Genomic DNA, 21861 nt, shown 5'->3' with positions numbered 1-21861 from the left:
ATGTAGTTTCAGATGGCAAATTAATTGGAATCTGAAGCAGGGCTGTGTTCTTTTTTGCACCGCCACCTCCCACACTACCCACTCACTTTTGGAGCGGAAAGTGCAATGCTTCACCATGTTTTTAGCGCAGGAAAGAGGAAGAACAGAATGCTAACTGTGAGTAATGTGACCCCGGCGCTTCTGCCTGCCTGTCACTCATGATGGTATGGAAGGGCAGAAGGACCAAACGGAACCAGTGGTCAATCACGTCTCCGCTCATGAGAGTTGGTCACTCTGTTTGGAAGGAATCGCTGCCAGACAGAACTCGAGGGAATGATTTCTAATATATATATTTGTGTTTAAAATGTTTTACCAAATGCAGGAGAAAATATTATGGATGGCCATTTCCCGCTCCCTAGAAAGTAGAAGGATGTTGGACTTTTTATTCTACGTAAAAATAATACTAGTATGATATCACTTGTTTTATGACATGGACACACAAACCCCTTGGTTGTAGGCAGCACTATATGATGTACTACACAGTTTCTAGAGAGTGTGTAGCGAGGGGTATATGTGGAATGGTTTTGGGAGAGGAGGGGGAGGCGGGGGGAGGACATGAATCATAGCTCACACGCTGGGAATAAAGTTCATTTTTTATCCAGACAGACCATCAGTCAGCCCTTGCAGGATGTGGCTGGGCCTCCTGATATCAATCTGCATGGAGGCATCCTCCTTCTCCCCAGAGGGGGTGAGGGGGGGAGAGGGGAGTGCTTTGATTTAAACGGCAGCATTTATCACACCTGCTTCGGCATCCTAAAGGACAACCATGTGAGAGAGAGAGAGCAGGGGAGGGAGAAGGAGAGACGGCATTAACATGTGTGGCCTGTCGACGGGAGTGTGAAGCTGGAACCGTGACTGCTGCGGCGGTGACACTGCTAATACTTGCTCGTGCCATTTGGACTAATTTGGATTAGTTATGTTACGTTTCTGCGGCATTAAATGGAGGCTGCTGCTGCTGATTTTTGATTACCGCTCATGGCCGGCGCTCAGTTGGTGAAGTGTGTCAAGGCTCATAAAAGTTAAAATTGTTCCCAGAGTCCTAACCTTCCTTCATGCTTGGTTTTGCAGCATAGTTGGTGTTAGGCCATTAACTTTACAAATGTTCTTAAGGAACAATAAATCAGCCCGGGAACACTTCCTTTTGTAGCTGCTTGCGCTGATATTGTGGCCGCACACATGGCCATAAAGATTTCATAAGGCACAGCAGTCATACTGTATGCTCCCAATTATCTGTAAATGTAGATATTATACAACTCGTATTCACCTCCTGAATTCCAATGTCTCCGTTTTCCATTTAGCCGTTTCTGCCTTTCGGTCTCAGCAGCTCAACCGCTTCCTGAAATGGCTATTGTAACAATAACATCAGCCACCATAATGATAATAGAGTAGAAGAAAATGCTTGCATTGCGACAAACACCATCCCACTGTGACAGCGTCGTCCATCTTCATAATGTCCCCCTCTACCCACAGCCCCCCCCACCCCGGGCAGACATGGTGGGTACACTGACAGGCCAGCAAACATGAGGTTTAGTGATACGGTCCACCTGAAAACACAAACAAACACATGCATATGTAAAACAGTAATGTGCAGGAGCATACAGGACACACACTGTTTGTTACCGTCTTTAGCTTACGTAACATGAAAGCACCGACTTTCTGCTTTGTTTGAGGAACAAACGAGACGCACATACACTGTGCATGCTGTACATACAAGCAGAACATTATCACCCTTTGTCGCCAGCGTGCCGCATTCATTTACCACAAGCCTCCATGGTATTAACGTGTTTCTCTACAATGTCACAGCTGAAGTATGTGTGCTAATAGTGAGTTGTTTTTCGAGTCTCTCTCATCTTCTCGATTCAACTCGATGGTCTTTTTTTTTTTTTTAAGTGCAAATATTCCTTTAAGTGTCTTCAGACGCGGCTGGTCTTGGAACTACGGTCTCTTTTTTGTTGTGTTTGGCATTTGATCATTTTCTACATTTTTCCCACTTGCCTACACAAGATTGTAGTTTGTGACTAATGCATTAGCAGTTCAGACAGCAACTTTCTAGCCTCTTTGCACACATGTATATGTTGCCTTGAAGAAGACGTCATGGCAGATATAAGAGAATGGTACTTTGGGTAGAGAAAGCTATTCTCTTTCTTGCTGAGGGTGAGATACGACCATCATTACCACTTCTGTGTCCGTGCTTTACGCGTGCAGCCAAAACTATAGTTAGCTTAGCTTAGCATCATGATTTTAAGGAGGAAGAGCACCCCAGAGCTCACTTATTAACATGTTTTATCTTGCTTGTTAAATTTGTTTACAAGAAAGGTCTAAAAAAGACAATTTGTGGTTTTACGGGGAGTTATGTTCTACACTATATTTAGGCCGAGAGCAGTTACTTCCAGTATGCTAATCTAAGCTAACCTCTGCCTGGCCCTAGCACAGACATTAGTCGTATCAACATCTCATTTAACTTTTCTTTTAAAACAGTTATTGTCACCTCTTATTATAAGAGCCCGACTGATACTGGATTTTTGGGGCTGATATCGATGATATCTTAGTAAAAACATCCAATCTTGATACATCGGCAGATATTGCAATGACCCCTCAAGTGTGGTTATCAAACACTCGTGACAAAGATACATAACAGGGCACTGAAACAGTAAACTTACTGAGAATTTAATAATAATAAATTATCCTAAACATCTTTTTCTATATTATAATCTCTAAAAAAAAGTTTGGTTTTATATTTGCACACGTTTGGCAACATGTACATCGATACTGTCAACTAACCAACATATCTGTCTGGCTCTACTTAATATAGCTGATACAATCCAAATTTGTTTCCAGCTTAATATTACTCACGTTTATGACTCTTGAGGCGGTTTTTGGACAAAATTAAGTGAAACAGTGCACAGTCAGGTAACAAGGAAGAACACTCAATGCTATGTGAATACAGAAAGTAGAGTGATCTGGTACTCAAAACTGAAGAGGAAATAAACATTGAACAGAAAATGAAGAAACTCAGGCATCTTCTGCTGTTTATCATGGTGCCCACAACCATGTCCTTAATAATCTATTAATATGTGACAAGGGTCTTGGTGCTTCGCCACCCTACGGCTGATTGGTTGCGTTGGGAATTGAGAGTGCTCATGGGTCAAAAGTCCAGGTAGGGAACTAAAGCGGCATTAAAAATGGGGCAAAACACAAAGAACAGAGGAAAGCAAAGTGCGACAGCCTTTTTCTTATTTTAGAAGATTCAAGTGAAACAAAAACGCTACAATGGTAAATCACAGGGACATAATCAAATGCAGTGACATTATGCCACTGTTGGGAAAATGATGACAAAGCACAGAACAAAGTAGTAATTTCAAAATCTCATTGGCAGAAGCACGGAGTGTGAAGTCAACTACAAACAAGAAACAGGTTCGTACTGAGGCGATACAATCAACAATCAAGTGTATAACACCAGACACCAGCAGCAGTTTCTTCCAGTTTGCACTGAGCACCCAAAACAACCTCATATTATTATTTCTTTCTTCTAATGGCTCAAATACATGCAGCACCAGAGCTCACTATCACTCTGATGCATTTAAGTTTTTAAGTCCCCAGGAAGTCCATTGTCAACATCCAGTAATTAGCTTAGTGTTCGAGCCATTTCCTGCAACAACCACAGAAAACAGCCCTTTTACGGCGTCTGGCCAGATAACCTTTCAGCATGAGCAGAAGTGCATTTGAAATATTTATGTAGCCCCTCTCAGCGTCAGCTTAGGATAAACACATGTAAATAACTCCAAATGCAATAATGTGGAAGACTCGGGACTCAGACAAGAAGTTTGAACTCAGAAACCTTCATTCTGTATTATAATGTATGCTCTCATAAAGGCCAATCAAGACAAAGGGTGTAAGAAAAGTGTAGATCAAACATGACTCTACAGACCTTATAGTTTGCGGCCAGGGAAAACAAATATATAAAAGATGCAAGACTGCGAGAATAATAGCATCTCCATGCTAAGATGGAGCATATTCTCCTCTAGACGGAGGAGGGTGGGATGATTTAAATGTAGCTGTGGAGGAGGAAGGGATCAGTCCAGGGGTCATCCAATGAGTTTTTGTTTTGGGACTCCAGGGAAATCAGGTGGCCACGCAGTCGGGATCACGAGGGCGGCGCGCGTCGCCCTGCAAAGTTCAAGGAGCCGGGGCCTTCTATTGTGCCGGGGTCAAACTGCTTTGCACTCGTCATCGTCGGGAGATGGCAGGGAGAGAGACGAAAGGCAGGGCTGAAATTGAGCAGGGCCTCGGCGAGCACCTCGCTTATTCACCCTTCAACCTTGGAAACACATTGTTTTTGTCAGTCCGCGCTTGGAATACGCCCAACATCCAACGCTGAAAACAGGATAGACTAAACAAGAATAATAATAACTCCTAGACACTGCTGGGCGGATAGGAATATACGAGCCATAAAAGAAGTGTGGAAGACTACAAAGGGAAGATTTTCACCACTCAGATATGACTCAGATTGTACACTTTTAAAACAGGAAAATCTATCCGGAGAAGGTTATAAATGTTCTGATATATGAATATTTTGACTGAAGGAGATGCATGGGCTGCAGAGGTAGGCGCAGATAGTGCTGCTGCGCAATCGAGTCAAGGGAAAAAAGAAAAAAAGGGTATTGTGAAATACAAAAAAAGGCTATTAGTGTTGTCAGTTACTCCTGCAGGTTCATATCGCTCAGTATTCAAACCCACAGGTCTCCCTTGAACTGCTTTATTGAACAGTAGATTTTCAAACAGAAAACAGTGGAGAAGTGAGGTAGCCTAGCAACATTGAAACCACAGTGAATGACTGTGTATGCCCACTGCGAAGGAGCCAGGCAGTTGAAATGACAGCGCGGAGCAACCCCAGAGAGAGTGGGATGTGCTGGCCACCGTGGAAAATACAAATAGGTTGGCTGTTTGTAGCGGCACACTGTAGACATACGCATGCTGTTTACAGATCTGCCTTTTTTTCCTTTTTTTTTTTGAGCTACATACGGATGTAGTTTAACGATGTTTTCCCACACCTGCTGCCGGGCTCACTTTAAAAACCAGCGCTCGTGACCGTATATTGTTTTCGCCACGATTCCGCGGTTCTTGTAAATAAAAGATGTCCAAAATGTAACGTAGAGGGAAGAAAAAAAAGTCCCCAGGTGCAGAGAGAAAGAGGTGCAGCGATGTGAATGCCTCCAGGCTGTCAAAGTCCTTTGAGGGGCTTGAATGATCCAGCTGAGCAAATTTATTGGCGGAGGCCCGAGAAAGAGGAGCCTCTACTCTGTGACCATGGTAATATGGAAATATGTTTCATTTGATCAATAAGAGTCAATTTCTCACAGGGGCTGCTGAAATGCCCAATGTCTTTTTAAAAGTATTAAAAGGAGCGACAGGAAATAAATCACGTCCCTTCTCCTTTTAAGATTAATTACTGTTCACTTGCAGTTTTCTGCAGTGGCTGCGCATGTATAAATAGGAGAAAAGTACTGTGGCTAATTATCTCGATAGGTGGCCATTTTTATTGCACAGCAATCACAAGGGAGCTGTAAGATTATTGCTGTAAAAACTACTCAAACACAAGCAGGTTGCAAATGAGCACAAAAGAAATGGTACATCAACCTGAGACTGAATGTGGAGATGACACACACACTTCAGCAACTCCTGGCAAAATAGCCTCACGTAAGTACGACAGTTAGAGGCTAAAAATACAATCCGAATGTTTTCTGGCGTTTTGACAATGTTGATATTTGACAATATTTTTCAGCATCCACTAACTCTGCGTGAGTCACCAAACAATGTCGGATGAGTTGTGAGAACAGGAACACGAAACAAAACTTAACTGCATACAAAGTCATGTTGTCAAGCTGACCTGGGTTACAGGAGGAAAGAGGTTTGAATCATCATGGTGGCCATTATTTACTAAATGAAACCACCGGACTATGTTAGCATCATACAGAGTGGTTGTTAGATATGTGCTAAATTAGCTACACTAGCACTTCATATTAAAGTTCAAACCTTCATGTTCTTTTAAAAGTTATACCACAATTAGCGTTAGCATGTGTTAGCATACACATGAATTTTTTACCAGCGTGACAGCATGTATGGTTACGCCATCGTAACTTGGTATCCACGCTTAATTGTCAGATCATTTCTTCCATCTTCTTAGCTGTAATCTCAGCTGCTGAAAAACATCCACTCTGTTCTGCTGTTGCACGTCTAAACTTGTCGCTGACTTGCTCAGATTGCGTTTATTTCCTGACTTTTCTTGATTGTTGTGCTTCTACCATGGACGAGAAGGCTACGTAGTTAAATTGCTTATTCTTGTGTCTGTTTTAAGCGTGGTAATATTTCCGACTCTGTTGCGCTGCAGGTGTCACGTCTGCGCAGGGTGATTTATTTTGAAAATGGACCAGATGCTCTATGCTGCTCCAGTGTCTGACTTCTTGCCTGGCCTCGATCTGCGCTATGCATCTTGACAGACATGCCGGTGTGATCTGGGGGTTATTCTCCAAGCTGGTGTCGATGATCTTTTGTATACTCCACAATTATTCCTACCTGCTGATTTTTACATCGGGGTATTCGTTTTGCCACAGTTATGTTACCTTTAATGATCCTTGTAGGGAAAAATCATTCGCTGCATTCAATCTCTTAAGAACCAGCGGCGTTGCAGAGGTACCAAGTCCAGTTATTAGCCAGTGCCTTGGTCAAGAGCATTGACAGGAGCTTATTGATATATTTCACATTTTCATCAGCTAAAGGTTGACACAGTGCAGGAGTTCTTATTACATTACATACATTAATTTGCAGTTTGGATTTAATTTTTAATCAGTCTGTCAAGCACAAAACAAGCACGTAACATATCAATGTCTATTCCTTTTTTAGTAAAAATGACTAATGGCTGTGTTTGTTGCTCTCCTCTCCACTGCTTTGCTTTTTCGAATGTGCTCACTTAATGAGTGGAGTGATGCTCCCTTTCATGTGTTCATATCAAAGCCGGTGCCGTCCCTTAATTGTTTTGATAGACATTCGGGCGGAAAAAAAAAAAAAAGGATTCATTTGATTATTTAATTTTTTCATCTTATCTAAGCCGTAATGACTTAACCTACAGAGTAGTGACAGTTCCACTGGAACAAGTGCATAATTATACATTTAAGTGTTCTACTTAATGTGCTCATTTTCAAGCTGTCAAGGTCATTCGCTGGAGTGCCATTAGCAAAGAGAGGGGCCCTCTCTACCTGGGAACATGGCAGCCGCTTAATGCCCAACACTGAAGAGGAGAGCATGGCACAGTGTGCTAGTGCAGCCTCTGACAGCCAGGCGGATACAGAAATTCATTTATATAGCACGCTCACTTATATGGGAAACGTAGCGCCTATATATTTGTCTTCCTAATGTGTTTGTTGTATGGTCCCTGAACCCTGAGCAGCCCACACTTTATCTCGCAATCAAGGCGAAAGGGTAATGACTCTTGTGTGTCTGAGGAGAGGGTTAAAGTGGTAGGGAGTGGAGAGCGGGGGGAGCTGACACTGTGAACCCCTGATGGCCTTTCTGCTGGGTAGCCATGGCAACATCTAGCCCAGTCGTTAATGAGGCACAAGTGAGCTGTTAACAGAATACTGATTTGGGTTTGACATCAGCCCTAATTCATATCTGTCAGGAGGTGTTGATGAAATATGCACCCTGAGTTTGTTTTATAGCCGCACATAAAATGGCCTCCGCGTTGTGTTTATGCAAAACAAAATGTGCCACGGATGTTACTCGCTGATTCCGAGTAATTGTGCCGGTCAGCGCGCTATACATAAGAAAAAGCGGCCAGCACAGCATCCAGGGTGTCGCCTAAAATTTCAATAGACCCGATGAGGATGCATTTATGTCCCCACATACGCTATTATGTAGAATAATGTATTTTAAATTCTGCTCCGTGCCCCATAATTCAGAAATAAAATGAAAAAAAGGGAATGAAGTGATAGCAAAGCCCTGACTGAGCATGTGCCCTTCACATGTTCCTATGGTTCTGAATTATTCATTAAGGTGCTGGGCACAATGGGTGGTAGGAAGGGTGAGAGGAGCATCAGTGACTGGCACAGTAATGACAGTGTCTGGACTCGTCTCAAAACGCCGCTTTCTGATTGGTGACCTTACACGAGTGGCAGAGGTTAGCGATGCTTGGCACCGCTCGGCTATGAGAGCGACGCTGCTGCTTCACAGAATCCAAATTAGCCAGCGGCTCCCAAATTGCTCTCTCTACCTGCCAGTGCAGCGCGGCGTCTCATGCTGAAAATGATTAGCGCATTAACAGCATAGTGAGGGGACTAACTTGCTGCTCCAGACCCCTTGTTAAAGCAGCGAAAAGCATAGCTGTGAGGTATAATTCATTGCGGTGGCAGCTAATGAGTGGATGCTACAGTGGGAAGGTGACGGTAATAAGCACAGACTTTACACCATCTTAACACAGGTGAGGATTCAGGATGAGGAGCTGGTTGTTAGGGAAGTATTTACAAGTAATCTAAAGCTGAGTTGGCACATGCGGTCGTTGAGAGGTGCTGCAAATGAACGTGAGCGTGTTTGGAGGCTTAATGTTGAAATTCTCTAACCAAAGAAACTGATGGGAGACGCCTCTGGAGCTGGGTGTCATTGGAGCGGCTGCTAGTGCCAGAACAATACCTGGGTTTCAGCACCTTTACCTAACGACCTTTGTGATACGGCACATCGAGAAATATTGACGTGTTTTTAGCTGCGACTTAAAGAGCGATGGTCAAACGCTGACCCACCCTTTTGCAGCCACTAGGAGGCTGAAATTTGGCATTACAAGTAAAAAACAAAGCGAATATTGTGAAATATCTTGTATTTTTAAGCGCAGTTTTCTCACTTTACATTGCAAAATAGGGTTGTTTTTTGTTTGTTTGTTTTTTTTTGTATGGATCTTGATTTTAAAAATGTATTTAGGTGGCTGTTATCTATGAGTTGGTACAATTTGATGCAGATCCTGATCTATTATTCCTCCACCTGCATTGTGTTGTTGTCCTAGTGGTTGGCTGTTACAGACCTGGAGAGCTTAAATTATAGTTAAGCAGCTATGGGTGGTTTAAGATTTATAGCGATACAGGGCTATCAAGTTTGATATTGGATTCGGCTTGATTAAATTAAAAGGGACTGTGGGGCCTTGGCGGAGGTATGTGCGCGACCGAGTGCCATTCTAGTTTCAAAACGTGTTTTATGACTCTGATACAGCTGCCTCTACTTTTACTCCATGTTCCTCCCACAGCATTTATGATTGGGGTTACACATCACAAGTAATAGCCTCGCAACACTGATTTACATCAATCTACAAAGTAACTTATAACTAAAGTTATCAAATCATGAAGAGAGAAAAAATCCGGTATTTGCCTCTAAAGCAAAACTGTTTCTTCTTCATTTAGGGAGCAAGACAACAAGTGAGAAAAGACGAGACACAACTTGATTCACTGGGAGACATGACAGAATTAGCACGTCAAGGGGAAACAAAGTACTTAGTTACATTCCACGACTAGTTATTCTTAACTTTTACACTAAGATCGTCATTCATCATTCAAACGTATCGCCTTGCAAAAACAATATTGGTTGATCCCTAAGAAGAACCTAACCAAGCAGCGGTTTGAAGTTGTCGACACCGCCGACACATTTCAGTTGATGCCTCATAAAGTATTGAAGCCGAACACCCAGCCCTTGTTGCCTCCGTGTTCAAGTGTCTCTGCGTGTTTGTAAGAGCACAAGATGTGAAAATATAAATATAATTCATTTACATGCACTACACATGTATGCAAACACGTTTCATACATAATTATATGCAGGCAGTTGGCCGCTGTGCATGAGAAGCAGTGATGGCGACGCTTCGGTGGAGTTTACGTCAGCTTTCTAATGTCTACAAACATGCAGAGAAAGCACTGAAGGCAAATGAGCAAATTTATATTCCGTTTTTCTTGAGGAAACCGCAGACGTACCAAACGGGGCCACCATTGTGTTCTTTTCTCCCTGTGGTTTTGTTCATCCATTTTCTCTCCAGTGAAGGCCCAGGGTCTCGAGGCACACACAAACATACACAGACACACATCAAGGCGTGCACAAACACACTTTTGGCCCAGATTCCCCCCCTTCTCTCAGTATCTGCGGGGTGTTTAAACACCAGAGTAGAGTTGTCTAAATGATAATTGCTTCTGAAAGGTTGATTTGTGGCTATATCAGAGGGGGTAACTCTCCTCTCAGTGTTGAGCGAGATTAGCCGTGGATCTTCGGGATTTATCACTCGAGGCGTACGGATTAATGCCGCGATGAAGTTTTAAAACAGAATCACTGGCGACCGCTTCGTTTTAAAGAAATAAGAGGAGCTTATATCAGCTCAAGCCATTATCAGAAGAAGAAAAGGAAGCTAATCAGCTTCTTTAATGCTAATTATTCCTAATGAGGATTAGATTATAAAAAACAATACTCTGAGACCAATTTTGTCAAAAAAAAAGTGTTTCGCAATGTTCTTAAACTCCTAAATTGGCAGTTTGGACATACATGATAACAACATATTATCTTTATTGAGTCTTACAGTAAACTTGGCTCTGAAGGCATTAAGGAAACGGCTATTTTAATGTTGTTTTTGTGGATACTGGATCTAATTAAATCACAACTCCATCTGCTATTCTGCGTGTCAATAGAAATCACACCTTAGTGATTCAGAGGGAAAATTAAATAAGCTAGACTCCCTAATGTGTGCGGTTAGAGGCACGTCTGAGTTCTCGGAGGCCCACTATCTCACCCCCAACGCAAAGTAAATGTAAGGATAATAGGTTTAGCTGCCTCGATATGCTGCTATTACAGGTTTTATCTGTGATGGAAGGTGCATTTTATGGCATTAGAGGAGGCCAGACAAAGAATGACTCACACGCCAGATATCTGTAAATAAGATTCTCAAGGTTTTTAAGCCTTAAAAGGAGCATGTGTTCAGTGGCTCCCGTCATTAATCATTAAAAGGAAGCCTGCGTTAGTGGCCCCTCCCTCGTCTGCAGTCGGTCGGAAATGGATTTTCTACAAAAGCCACGATGCAATTTACTCTCCGCTGCCAACGTTAATCTATTTACATACTTTAATTATCTTCATTCATGCTATTTCGTTGGACAGAAATGTGCCCGTTTCCCCTGAAAAACCCTGCTGTGATCTGAATAGCGAACATTTTGTCGGGCAGGCAAACAGCGTTTTCCTGCTTTGGCTGCAGAAAACAGGCGCAGCAGATACATAGATACAGCAACCCAGGTGATTTAAGGAGACCGGCTCTGCTGCTGCACGTGAGAGTGAGCGTCTTGCGAAAAGCCAAACCTGTTTTCCACAGGTGTAAATAACCGGCTCTGCACTAGCCTGGTGATAACTGTAGAATGACTGTAGAAAAATGGCCTGCCAATACAAGTGCACGTAGGTATTATTACAGGGAGTGATCTGTCGATAACATCCCATCTTGTGACTCCAAATGACTGGAGTGTGTTCACTACATCTCAGGGATAACTTTAACCTAATTGACAGCCCGCGCTGCCTCCTGGGCCACACGGACGGTTGACAGAGCGAGAATGGAGATTAAGGAAGGAAGTGAACAAAGGTGTGGCGAGGGAATGAGGTGCTCGTGTGCGTTGGGGGGGGGGGGCGATGGGTTTACGCTAGACAAGAAGGCACGGAGGTGACGCGCGAGGGATCGCTGGTCAACTAGCAGCGAGAGCCGGAGCGCTGTCACTTTCCGCGCTTTGCCACGTCTGCCGGCCCTGACAGCAATCCATTTGAGGGCCTCGTGGTACTAAGAGAGTGCTAAAACCCAATCAAACAGGCTGGAAGGAAAAAGGCGAGACGCTCGGGCCCAGCCGGCTTCCACTTGTGTGAGCAATTCACCTCTGACTGACCTGTTCAGGCATCTTAAATAAGCCATGCACATCATGGACGGCGGAAAAGCCGCACTCGGGGACCTGAAGACGGGCATGTATCTGTGAAAGCTGGAGAGTGCTTTTTGAAATCGAAGGAGGACTCCCATGTTTGCCCTCATCAAGGTCAAATGAGAATGAAACGGAAATTTAAAGAAATGTGGAAGGAAACTCTCGCTTCGTTGAACACAAGACTTTTTCCTCCTAACTCTTTTATATTCTACGTCTTGTCTTTCATCTAGGATTTGTAATTGCTTCTGTTTGTTGTTGGGGAAAAATATTAATTAAAACCATTAATAATGGATTAACCTATGCATTTGTGTTCGTCGCTGAGCTTTAGAAACATCTACAGCTACAAAAGGTATTATCTGCGATCGAGATCAATTGCAGAACCAATGAAAATACAGTAATAGGTCGTGAAATGCAGGAGATTAGCTTCAATAACACTAAAAGCAGTGTTCAAAGAAGAGAGCAGATCGTGCCACTTTCATCTCTCCTCTAAAGGTCAATGCAGTTGAATCAAGTGTTGCACATTTGTGACACGGTTGGCACTGGTAAGAAAAGCACTTAGGCAGATTAAAAAGAACAATTCGCAGTATGTTATAGCTTTTGGAGCTTTTTATCCAGGATAAATTAACAGCTTTCAAAAAAACACCAGGTTACTTTTCCGACGTGTGTTTTCCTGAGAACGAAAAAGATTAATTTATTATTTGCATTTGGCGTTGCACTCAGAAAAGAGTCGTTAGCCTCAAAGAAACACACATTTTCAGTAGAGATCTTCAATCAACCATGCACCAAATGTAGAAAAGATTCTCCTCCCCGACAGGATTACAGCGTTCCACAAAAATCAATACTCACCAGCAGCACGACTGCAGCCGCTGCCGCCTCAAAGACGCTGCTCAAGTTCAACAAAAGATCAGAGGAAGTTAGCTGCTGAAAGCGTAATCAAATGGCATCTGTCGGTGCTGCGAGCAGTGTTGGACAGTGTCCACTGGCACCCCGGTTTGCTTTGGTTTTCCAAATGTTTGGTGAGAATGTAATTAGCTAGCACTGGGCAGGCACAACCTCATTTGAGATGGGCTTCGCTAACGTCGTGTGTTTTTCCTCTTCTCCTTCCCTCGTGTGTTACTGCACACAGAATTAACTCTGACAAAATGGTAATTAATATTTCCCCTCCATTGTTGAAGAGGAGAGAGGACGCGAGAGCTCCGGTGCCAGGATCCAAAGGAGGGCACTGCCAGACTGGCCATCTTGCCAGCTTTTTTATTTTTTGCTGGGAGAAAGTGTTTTTCAATAAGCCAACCTAGTGGTGTTTAGAAAAAATGCATGTTTCTGCGCTCAATCTGTCCCAACTGTTTATAAAAGATTAGGAAATGACTGATTTTTATTTGGCCTGACTGATAGACAGAAACTTTATTTCCACAGGCACTTAAGCGTTTCTTTATTTGTCCTTATTTATCACAGGAAGTGGGGGATGTGGGCAGGAACACCAAAGAACCAGTACAGTCAGATGGTGTATGAGAACGGAGAACCCTGCTGGCAAGGAGGCTCACGCAGTACTACAGTAAGTGTTTCCCACAAAACTACATACAAGACGCGCGCACACACACACACACACACACACACACTCATAGTAGTGGGAGCATATGAGAGCACAAAGAGGCAGACATGAATAAACTAATAGACAGACAGTCGAACAAATGGTACGTACACACTGACAGACTGTCAGATCCACAGATGGGGAGATGATACAGTAAAAGATGAGGGAACAAAAAGAAGTCGTTTGCACAGCTCATTAGAGTTGCACCCTAAATTAAAGATGTGATAAAGACCCCGCACGGATTTTAATTCATTATGACAGATGCCGCCATTTTAGACTTTAAAACGTTAGATTAAAATAATATTCCAATTATACTTTCTATTTTTTTGGCTGTAGGCGAGCTTCAGATACGTTCACAGAGCAATCCAGTAAACATCTGCACCATAAAACCAATTTTCTTTGAGAAAGCAAAACTTAAAATGCCAGTCAGCACAAAAAAAATACTGTAAAATCTCTAACGTCGGCTGGTGCCTTTATTTAATTTAATTATATCAAATTATATTTTAAAAAGAAGTCACCATGTTAATGCAAATCCAGCTTCCATCAGTAACACAGTCATACCATTCAACCCAGTGTCTTTCCTCTAACATGATAGTGCAGTTGTTCATTTATACCCAAGTTACCGTCCATGCATCTAGACATCCGTTATATTAATAGCCTGGGCCGTGACCATAGGTAGGAATCACCGATAGCATGGTAAATCTTACTATCAAGTGAAGAATGTCTGTCTGGATGTTATTCACATGTTTCAAGAGCCATTCATTCGATCTACTTTACACTTGGCAGGGTTGTTGATGCGTGACGCGTTCGAAAACATTTTGAACAAACGGGGAACACCGCTACGTACAGCGTGGCTTTAGCGCGTTGGCTTCATGGCTCCGTAGCGGGGAAGCCGACGTAAACAAAATTCAGATTAGCATGGTGCAAAAACTTGCTGTAGTAACGCGTTTTCTTCGGGATAACAGGAGGTGAGCTTATAAGTTTCTGACAGTAGTATGTCGTTTGGAAAATGTACACTCTTACCATCCGGGGGCCTGATCCATATTAAGCTTCAAATACTTTTTTGTTTCCTTTAGACTTTTAATGTGAAAATTCTGGTGGAGTTTCATTCTTGACAGATTGTTAGGGGAAATAGGCGCGACTTAGATAAAATGACTGTGGTTTAAGTTAGCCTTGTCTGAGAGATCACCGTCTGACTGTTCTGCTGCCAACCCAACATTCACAGTATGGGAACAATTTTTTTTTAAAAGTGTCTTTCCAGAAACAATGTCCTCATTACTTTGGACAGAACCCTCTGGCAACCGTCAAGAGACTACTCTGAAAATTATTCATGTAACACTGACTGAGGACTGGTTGCCACAGTGAGGTTTTTAGCTCTTTTTGACCTGAGTCATAGATCATACATGATGCTGAACTCACTTTATGCATGAGACCAAGGAGATTCTTAAGCTAGGACACTTAAAAAAAAAACACTCCTTCCACCAAAGAAGCCCACAGATGCTGTGGATAATGACTTCCACCTTAGAAATAAATACAACTCAAGTTCACTGTACAAAGAGGCCATGCACTGCTTATTTCCAGAAGGAAAGCGAAAGAAAACAGCCAAAACGAAGCTCCTCTCACCACATTCATCGGGGACAATCTGAAGCCCAGTCTGCTCTCTGCATGCCTCATTCTGCGCATGTGTGTTTCAACAATGGGGAGTTAGTCAGTCAATCAGTAAAAGACGTTCAGTCCTCATGGCCCACTCAGCAGCCTGGCAAAAAGATGTTTTGTTCGAAGCCAAGTGATGGAAGCTGACTTGCTTTCCCCCCTCTGTCAGTCTTCATTGGTTTTATGGTTAATGTCGCTCCGGTTGCATTCTCCCGCAGCTTCCTCGTCTTCTAGTCCTCTCTTCATTTTCCCAGCATTCCCTCCTCTTTCAGTCACTTTTATGAGCTCCATTTACATTTTTTTGTGTGAGAATTTGCTCAATTAAAAATGCAGCACTTTTAATCATCTTATTTTCTATGCCTGGCCCCCTCTTCAAATCAGAGTCCAATAAATGCCGTTTGCAAATGTATGTACTCGTGCCATCCGGGGGCCCCCTTTGAAAAGACTAAATTGAATTCCTTTGATACAACCCCCTAACCGTGTGCAGTCGGCATAAATGAAGTCTCGTCAGAAGTCGACGCTCATTATATTTGAAATGCTGAACCTCGTCTTCGCTCTCTCTTTCAGCGGTGAAACACACTTTATACTTGAGTAGTGGGACCAGTGATGTATTGTTTCAGTGGTGGATATTGAGGTAATCCAAATTCAAGCAGCGTGCAGTGTTTCTTAAGAGTCTGTAGGGAAGGGTGAACTCAACTGTTTCAGTTATTAATTAAATTCAAAGTGCTGGACTGTGACTGTTACATGTGAGCAGTGAGTTCAGCTACAACTAGCACAACTGTAGCGCCAGTTCTGAAGCAGCCTCTACCATTGTTTAAAGGATCCCAGCTTGTAAGGACTAGTCCAGTTTTTGTTGATTTGGCTATTATTTCTATTGGTCATGATAATATTGAACTCACCGAGATCTGAGAGTGGGGAAACACTGACACGAACAACGCATCCTCATACCTAAACATGCCAGTGACCAAAACGACATTCGGTATGTCACCGTTCCCAAAACAGCATGACTGTGCAGCACACCAGCGACAGGCGTACTGGACCTTCATAGTACGTTTGAAGTTTCGTTAGGTTTAGGCAAGAAAACTACCTGGTTAGGTTCAGGAAATCATTGTGATATGGCTTGAAATAACGACTTTAATTAACGCGAAGATATACTGATTTTTGGTCCATATCGCTAAAAACCTAGATACTACATTTCCCATAATGCAACTCATTAGCATCTTTCATCAGAGTGTCCATGCCTGGTGAACACCCACCTTTTTTCGACTCTGCACTTCCAATTTGTAGTCTCAAAATCCAAGATGACAACCCTGATGACATCACAATGACATCACAGGAAACAAACTGTTTTTACAGGCTGAAAAGTGCGATCTGTGATCAATAAACTGATCCTCATGTGTATCAGTATCAGTGGAGTTCCACTTCCTATAAGAAGGAAGCATCGATACACACATGCTGGAAAAGTTAGACTCACAAAAATAGGCCCGTCCAAACTGATCTCTGGCTGTCGCACCTGCAAGTTAAAATTGAATCACCAATAATCATGCACACACACATCGGGAAACACTTTGTCTCACCGAGTGGCACACACCCACTTAATGTCTCTGTGCAACAAGATACCAAGTGACATAACAAAAGACTCTATTTTTAATCCGAGCGCGGGACAAAACCAAATCACCACTTGTACCAGCCTGAAACTTCAGCACAATAATACCTGTCAAGTCCCCATCTCTCTCCCTCTTCAGGTGCTTTTGTTCGCCGGAGGGATCGTCTGTTCAGGGCGCAGTATGATGTGAGGGGTTGCTATGGAAACCCCCTAGAAGTAAAATACGTTTTTTTTTCTCCCTTTCCACTCCCTTGCAGAGGGTGTCAAAGTCGCCTATTAAAGTCATGACATTGGTAATCACATCGTTGCCCATCCTGTTCACACACACACACACTGTCCCGCAGTCACAGCGTCACTTTGACTCGGCAGTGATGAAACTCTTCATGTGGAGTGCGATCATTTCATTTGACGAGAGACCTGATACCGTTTGATTCACCACTAGCGCTGTAGTTTTCAGCATAATTCTATCATTTGTAGTGAATCTCATTTCTCCACAGAAGTTTGAAAACCCTTAAAACAAGAGGTAGGACAGCGTCTTCAATCAGCCCCCTCCGGGAGATAAAACCGGCATGGCTCTTGACTCAGGCTAACTACGGCTCGTCTCCCCGCACCACCTCAACTTTCCTTTCTTTGTGCTTTTCTAGGTCACGCTGACATGCGGAACGGAGACAGCCTTGCGATCGGTGAAGGAGCCCAGCAAATGCCAGTACATCATGGACTTTCAGACTCCTGTGGCCTGTCAGCCGGTGCTAAAGCAGCGGGGCATACACAGTGAACTGTGACCCTTCCCTTCCCTTACTGGCCTAGCCTAGATTCATTTAGCCCTCCCCTACCCCCCACCCCCTTGGCTAGCCTGCGGTGACAGGCTGGGGTCCTGAGGGTCCCCTCTGACATCTGTGTTGTCAGAACATATATACTTCCAAATAAGTCTTGCTAAGGTCAGAATCAGATTTTCAGTAACACTGCTGCTAGACAACTTTAGTTCTCATTGATTGTTACAGTGCTGCTTTAAATTGTTACACGTTAATACTTTAATAGATGGTTTATCAAATGATTTAGTATTCTTCCATTACAGTATATGCCTAGACACGTGTTTACACTAAAGGTCCAACAAAATTACAGTGTAAATAATCAAAGTGAAACTAGATCATTTGCAGAGTCTAGTGACAGTATGTCACTAATGTAACTGCTGTATGAGAAAACTGCTCATTCATGAGCACAAATAAAAGGAATGTGTCCTTCTGCTTCACTAAACTGTGGTGGCTAAGTTACTCAGCCTTCCTTAAAGGAAATGTCGAATTATAGTATATATTTTTCTTACTGTCAACAAATACCATGAAAAGACCAAAACCAAAAATGATGTGATTCTCCTTACAAGTCTTTCTTGTTTAGCGATAACCTGTTTTAGCTTAGCATAGAGCTCCATTTCATTATGTTTGTTTCATTATGATGAACATGAGCAATGTAATTCTGAGTCCATCCCTCTGCTGTGAAGCACAAAATGTGTATAAATCCACAGCTGAAAATAGTCCCCAGAAAATGCACTATTTACTCGTATGTTTTAGGAAATGATTCAGTTAACTATATAGTAATCATTTATCATTATATATCATAATACTGCCAGACAAAAAAAGGCTAGGGCCTTAGCGTCACCAACAGGGTAGTGAAGTCACATAGTAATACAATTAAAGGGTAACTCCATGAATTTTACACATTAAAGCAACATTATGTAACTTTTCACCTTAAAATAACAGCTTCAAACTCATGTTGATGGTACAGTGTATTGTAATAGGGTGAATGGTGTCTCTGTCTCAGCCACTACCTCCAGTGATGTTACACAGTGGTTAAGTTGTATTGTGGGTAATGTAGGCGCCAGGTTTTATAAAAGAAGAAGAATGTGTGTAATATAAAAGGTGATCTCTCCTGTTCTGCTATCAAGTTAGATTATTTGTTTTTAATGTTAGACCAGTGGACTGCTTTTAAAAAACTGGTGCCTACATTACCCACAATGCAACTTAGCCACTGACTTACATCACTGGAGACAGTAATCAGATTCCATGCAGCTTCCTCTGGAGCCACAAGAGGCTTTATACTATTTTTTTTTTACATATGCCGTCGTACTCCTCCAGACCTGTAAACACAGTTTAATGTGTGACATTGGTGGAGTTGCCCTTTAAGCGTCAGCGTTACCATGTAAATAGCTGAACAAATACAGTGACATTGCCAGTAATGTAACTGCTGTAACAAATAACTGCTTAAGCACAAATAAAATGATTGTCTTATTTTATTAAAGCCTTGCTTAATTCTTCCTTGACTCTGCTTTTACTGTGACAGTTTAATCTGACGACACATTATTTACTAAACAGTTTTAGTATTTAAAAACTATAAACCATCGGTGGCTGTATATCTGCAGCCACATTCATCTATAGTCTGTTAACACTTTCACAATATTTGCACACTTTCAGCGGTTATGATGCATTGTGTATTGAATATAACATATCATGATTTCACAAGATTCTGCCCGCGTTAGCAGTATGCTTCTTACTGTGCATGCTATTTATGATGTTGTTATGTAACAGATTGTGGGGTTTCTGCAGCAGAGCCCTCTGCTCATTAAGGGGGAGCTAAATCAGCTGTCAGGTATCCAATAGGCTGCCAGATATATTCCTACCCTGCTGGGGCAGCTGGGTGGCTGTTTGCCTGCTAGCAGTGCAATAGCCTTAGGCCCTGTTGCCCAGGGACTGCCGTGTTTTTATTTATCTGGCTTCAGCTCTCATTCACGTTCTCTATTTGATGGCGATTCTTTACCATTCGCGTTCACCTTCAGTGTTTTGGGGAGAGTGGTCGAGTTTGTTTGAAGTGTCGACCAAGTCGGACAAAATTCTAGAAACTAAACGGTTGAGGTGAATCAACTTCAGATCAGAGTGGAACAAAATGTGTAAAAGCAGCAAAATCTGACAACTCGCACCATCATTTTTATCTCGCGTCTGTAAAGGCAAACACTGGAAGGAGAGGGAGCTCAAAGGATATAATCCATTTTGAGTCCTCGCCATCTCAAGGAGAAAAAAAAAAAAGCAAAAACACAACATCGCTGTATATTTTAATCTCCAAAAATGCAACAGATGCCAAAGCTGATGTCAGCACAAAAACAGGAAGCGTTCACAGGCTCCTGACTCCACCAACAGCTGGAAATGCTGCCAATCACTGAGTGTCATGAGCAGCACTCTGTCTAATACTGCATTACTGGCATCTGGAGAAAACTTTACGTTGTATCACTGCCATATGGTGACCACGTGATGGCGTCTCATGCAGAACTTTTCCTTCCTCTCACAAAGGAACAGATTCCACAATCTGCAGGGTATCAACAGCTCCTCACTATACTGAATGATCATCATGTGTTAAATTACTTGCGTGCTTCACCCCACACAGCGTGGGCGGGAGCCAGCGTTGGAAGATTGCAGTTTAAATGGACAGTTGTTTAGGAATAGAGAGAAGAGAGGGGAGAAAAAAAAGGCAGCACTGTGAGTTTCTGTACTGGGTTTTTTTGAACTGACTGGCCATTGATGTGTTGCTGCAGATCAGAAAAGGGAAGGAGGGAGATGTGGGAAGGATTCAGCCGGGAAACCGAGCACACGCTGAGCACACACAGACACGCACACACCAGCACATACTTACACACCTCCATTCAGCACATTTGCACATGAAGGGGCAGGGATGGAAAGTCTTTCCAGTTGAGCGTGGGCGTATTTGTGTGTTGACTCCAAATTGCTAAAAGGGCCCAGAGGCTTTATATTGCATTAAATCTCCGACTCAGCTTTGTAGAAACTAGTTCAGGGTACCTGTTCTCTGGAGTGGGAGACAGCGAGGCCTTCGCCTGACTGACTGACTAGTGAGTGACTGACTGGTTGACTGACGCCCACCACAACCCAGCGCCGCGTTCACTCTTTTGGAGATTGTTTTTAAGCTTCCTCCTTTGAAGGGAGGCCAGTTATACCCTCAGGGTTGAGAGAGGGAAAAAAAAAAGGGCGCTCGCGCTGAGTCGGCGTGCGACAGTCACATCCATCTCCCTCGCGTCCACACTTACTCCAGTCTATTCAGTCACGATACTGACGCTTCACAGTCAGCCTCTAGCCTACATATTCTTTGCAAACAACACCATTTAGAGGCGTTTGTTTTGTGAGTACATATATAAACATATATACAGTTTCAGGCCTACACTCACTTATGCGGTACAGTAACACATTTCTATTTCTGAAGATATTTCAAGGTTTCAAGTGACTCATGTTGATTAGCATTATTTACTTTTATCATGTTTTGCAACTAATATTTAAGTCCATGGGAGGCTGTTTTTCCTCAGGAGTAGGTGAAAAACTTGGGTCAGCGGTGAGCATTTTATTCAGATTGATGATAAGCACTGTTTGCTTCAGCAGCTCTTGTCAATCAGATTTATTTGTCTTTTTCAGCCAAATAGTTCAACATACCTTCAGAATAACATTAACACCTGCAAAAATAGTTTGAAAAGGAATCATCAAATCCATTAGATTTAATAAAAAGTCACTTATTACCTGCAACCTGTGAGAAAAAATGTTTTAGGCCCCTTGGGGGCAGCAAAAACAAGTTAATAACTGACATATTATAACCTTTATGCAAATATGAACACGCAAACACAACACGACCCTGGCATTTCCAGGTGGTATTGTTGTTGGCACCGCTGTCGCAAACAAACCCAAAACGCTTTTCTTTTTTTCCCTTCCTCAGAGCCTAGCAACAACCAACAACACACGACATATGCCTTTGATAACCTGTTGTTAGACATAATTGCATAGTAAAAGCTCATAGGGAGCCAATCTCCCAATCTCAGAATCAAGTCAGCTAATAGTACCACTAGCTGCACTGCTAACTAAGCTAAGTAGCTAACCACAGCTACAGTAATAACTAGTTAGCGGTTACTTTGGTGATACGCTGCCCTCTATTTGTTTGGTGTATGAATTTGACACATGGCCAATTTCTATATATTG

At 42.7% G+C, this 21861-nt stretch overlaps 1 protein-coding gene across 2 annotated transcripts in view; it reads left to right on the top strand.

Annotated features, from left to right (window-relative positions):
* Positions 1 to 19151, top strand: part of LOC311251445 (glucosidase 2 subunit beta-like) — a 122713-nt gene extending 103562 nt beyond the window's left edge. For both annotated transcript variants that reach the window (XM_084343848.1, XM_084343847.1), the window contains 2 exons: positions 13449 to 13548; positions 17488 to 19151. In XM_084343848.1, the coding sequence (XP_084199974.1) occupies positions 13449 to 13548; positions 17488 to 17625 (238 nt within the window). In that variant the 3' untranslated portion in view covers positions 17626 to 19151. The remainder of the gene's footprint in view (positions 1 to 13448; positions 13549 to 17487) is intronic.
* Positions 19152 to 21861: the final 2710 nt, after the last annotated feature.

This window comes from Pagrus pagrus (assembly GCF_965226575.1).
Source record: "Pagrus pagrus genome assembly, chromosome: 22".
NCBI lineage: Eukaryota > Metazoa > Chordata > Actinopteri > Spariformes > Sparidae > Pagrus > Pagrus pagrus.
This window is presented reverse-complemented; position numbering and strand designations above follow the sequence as displayed.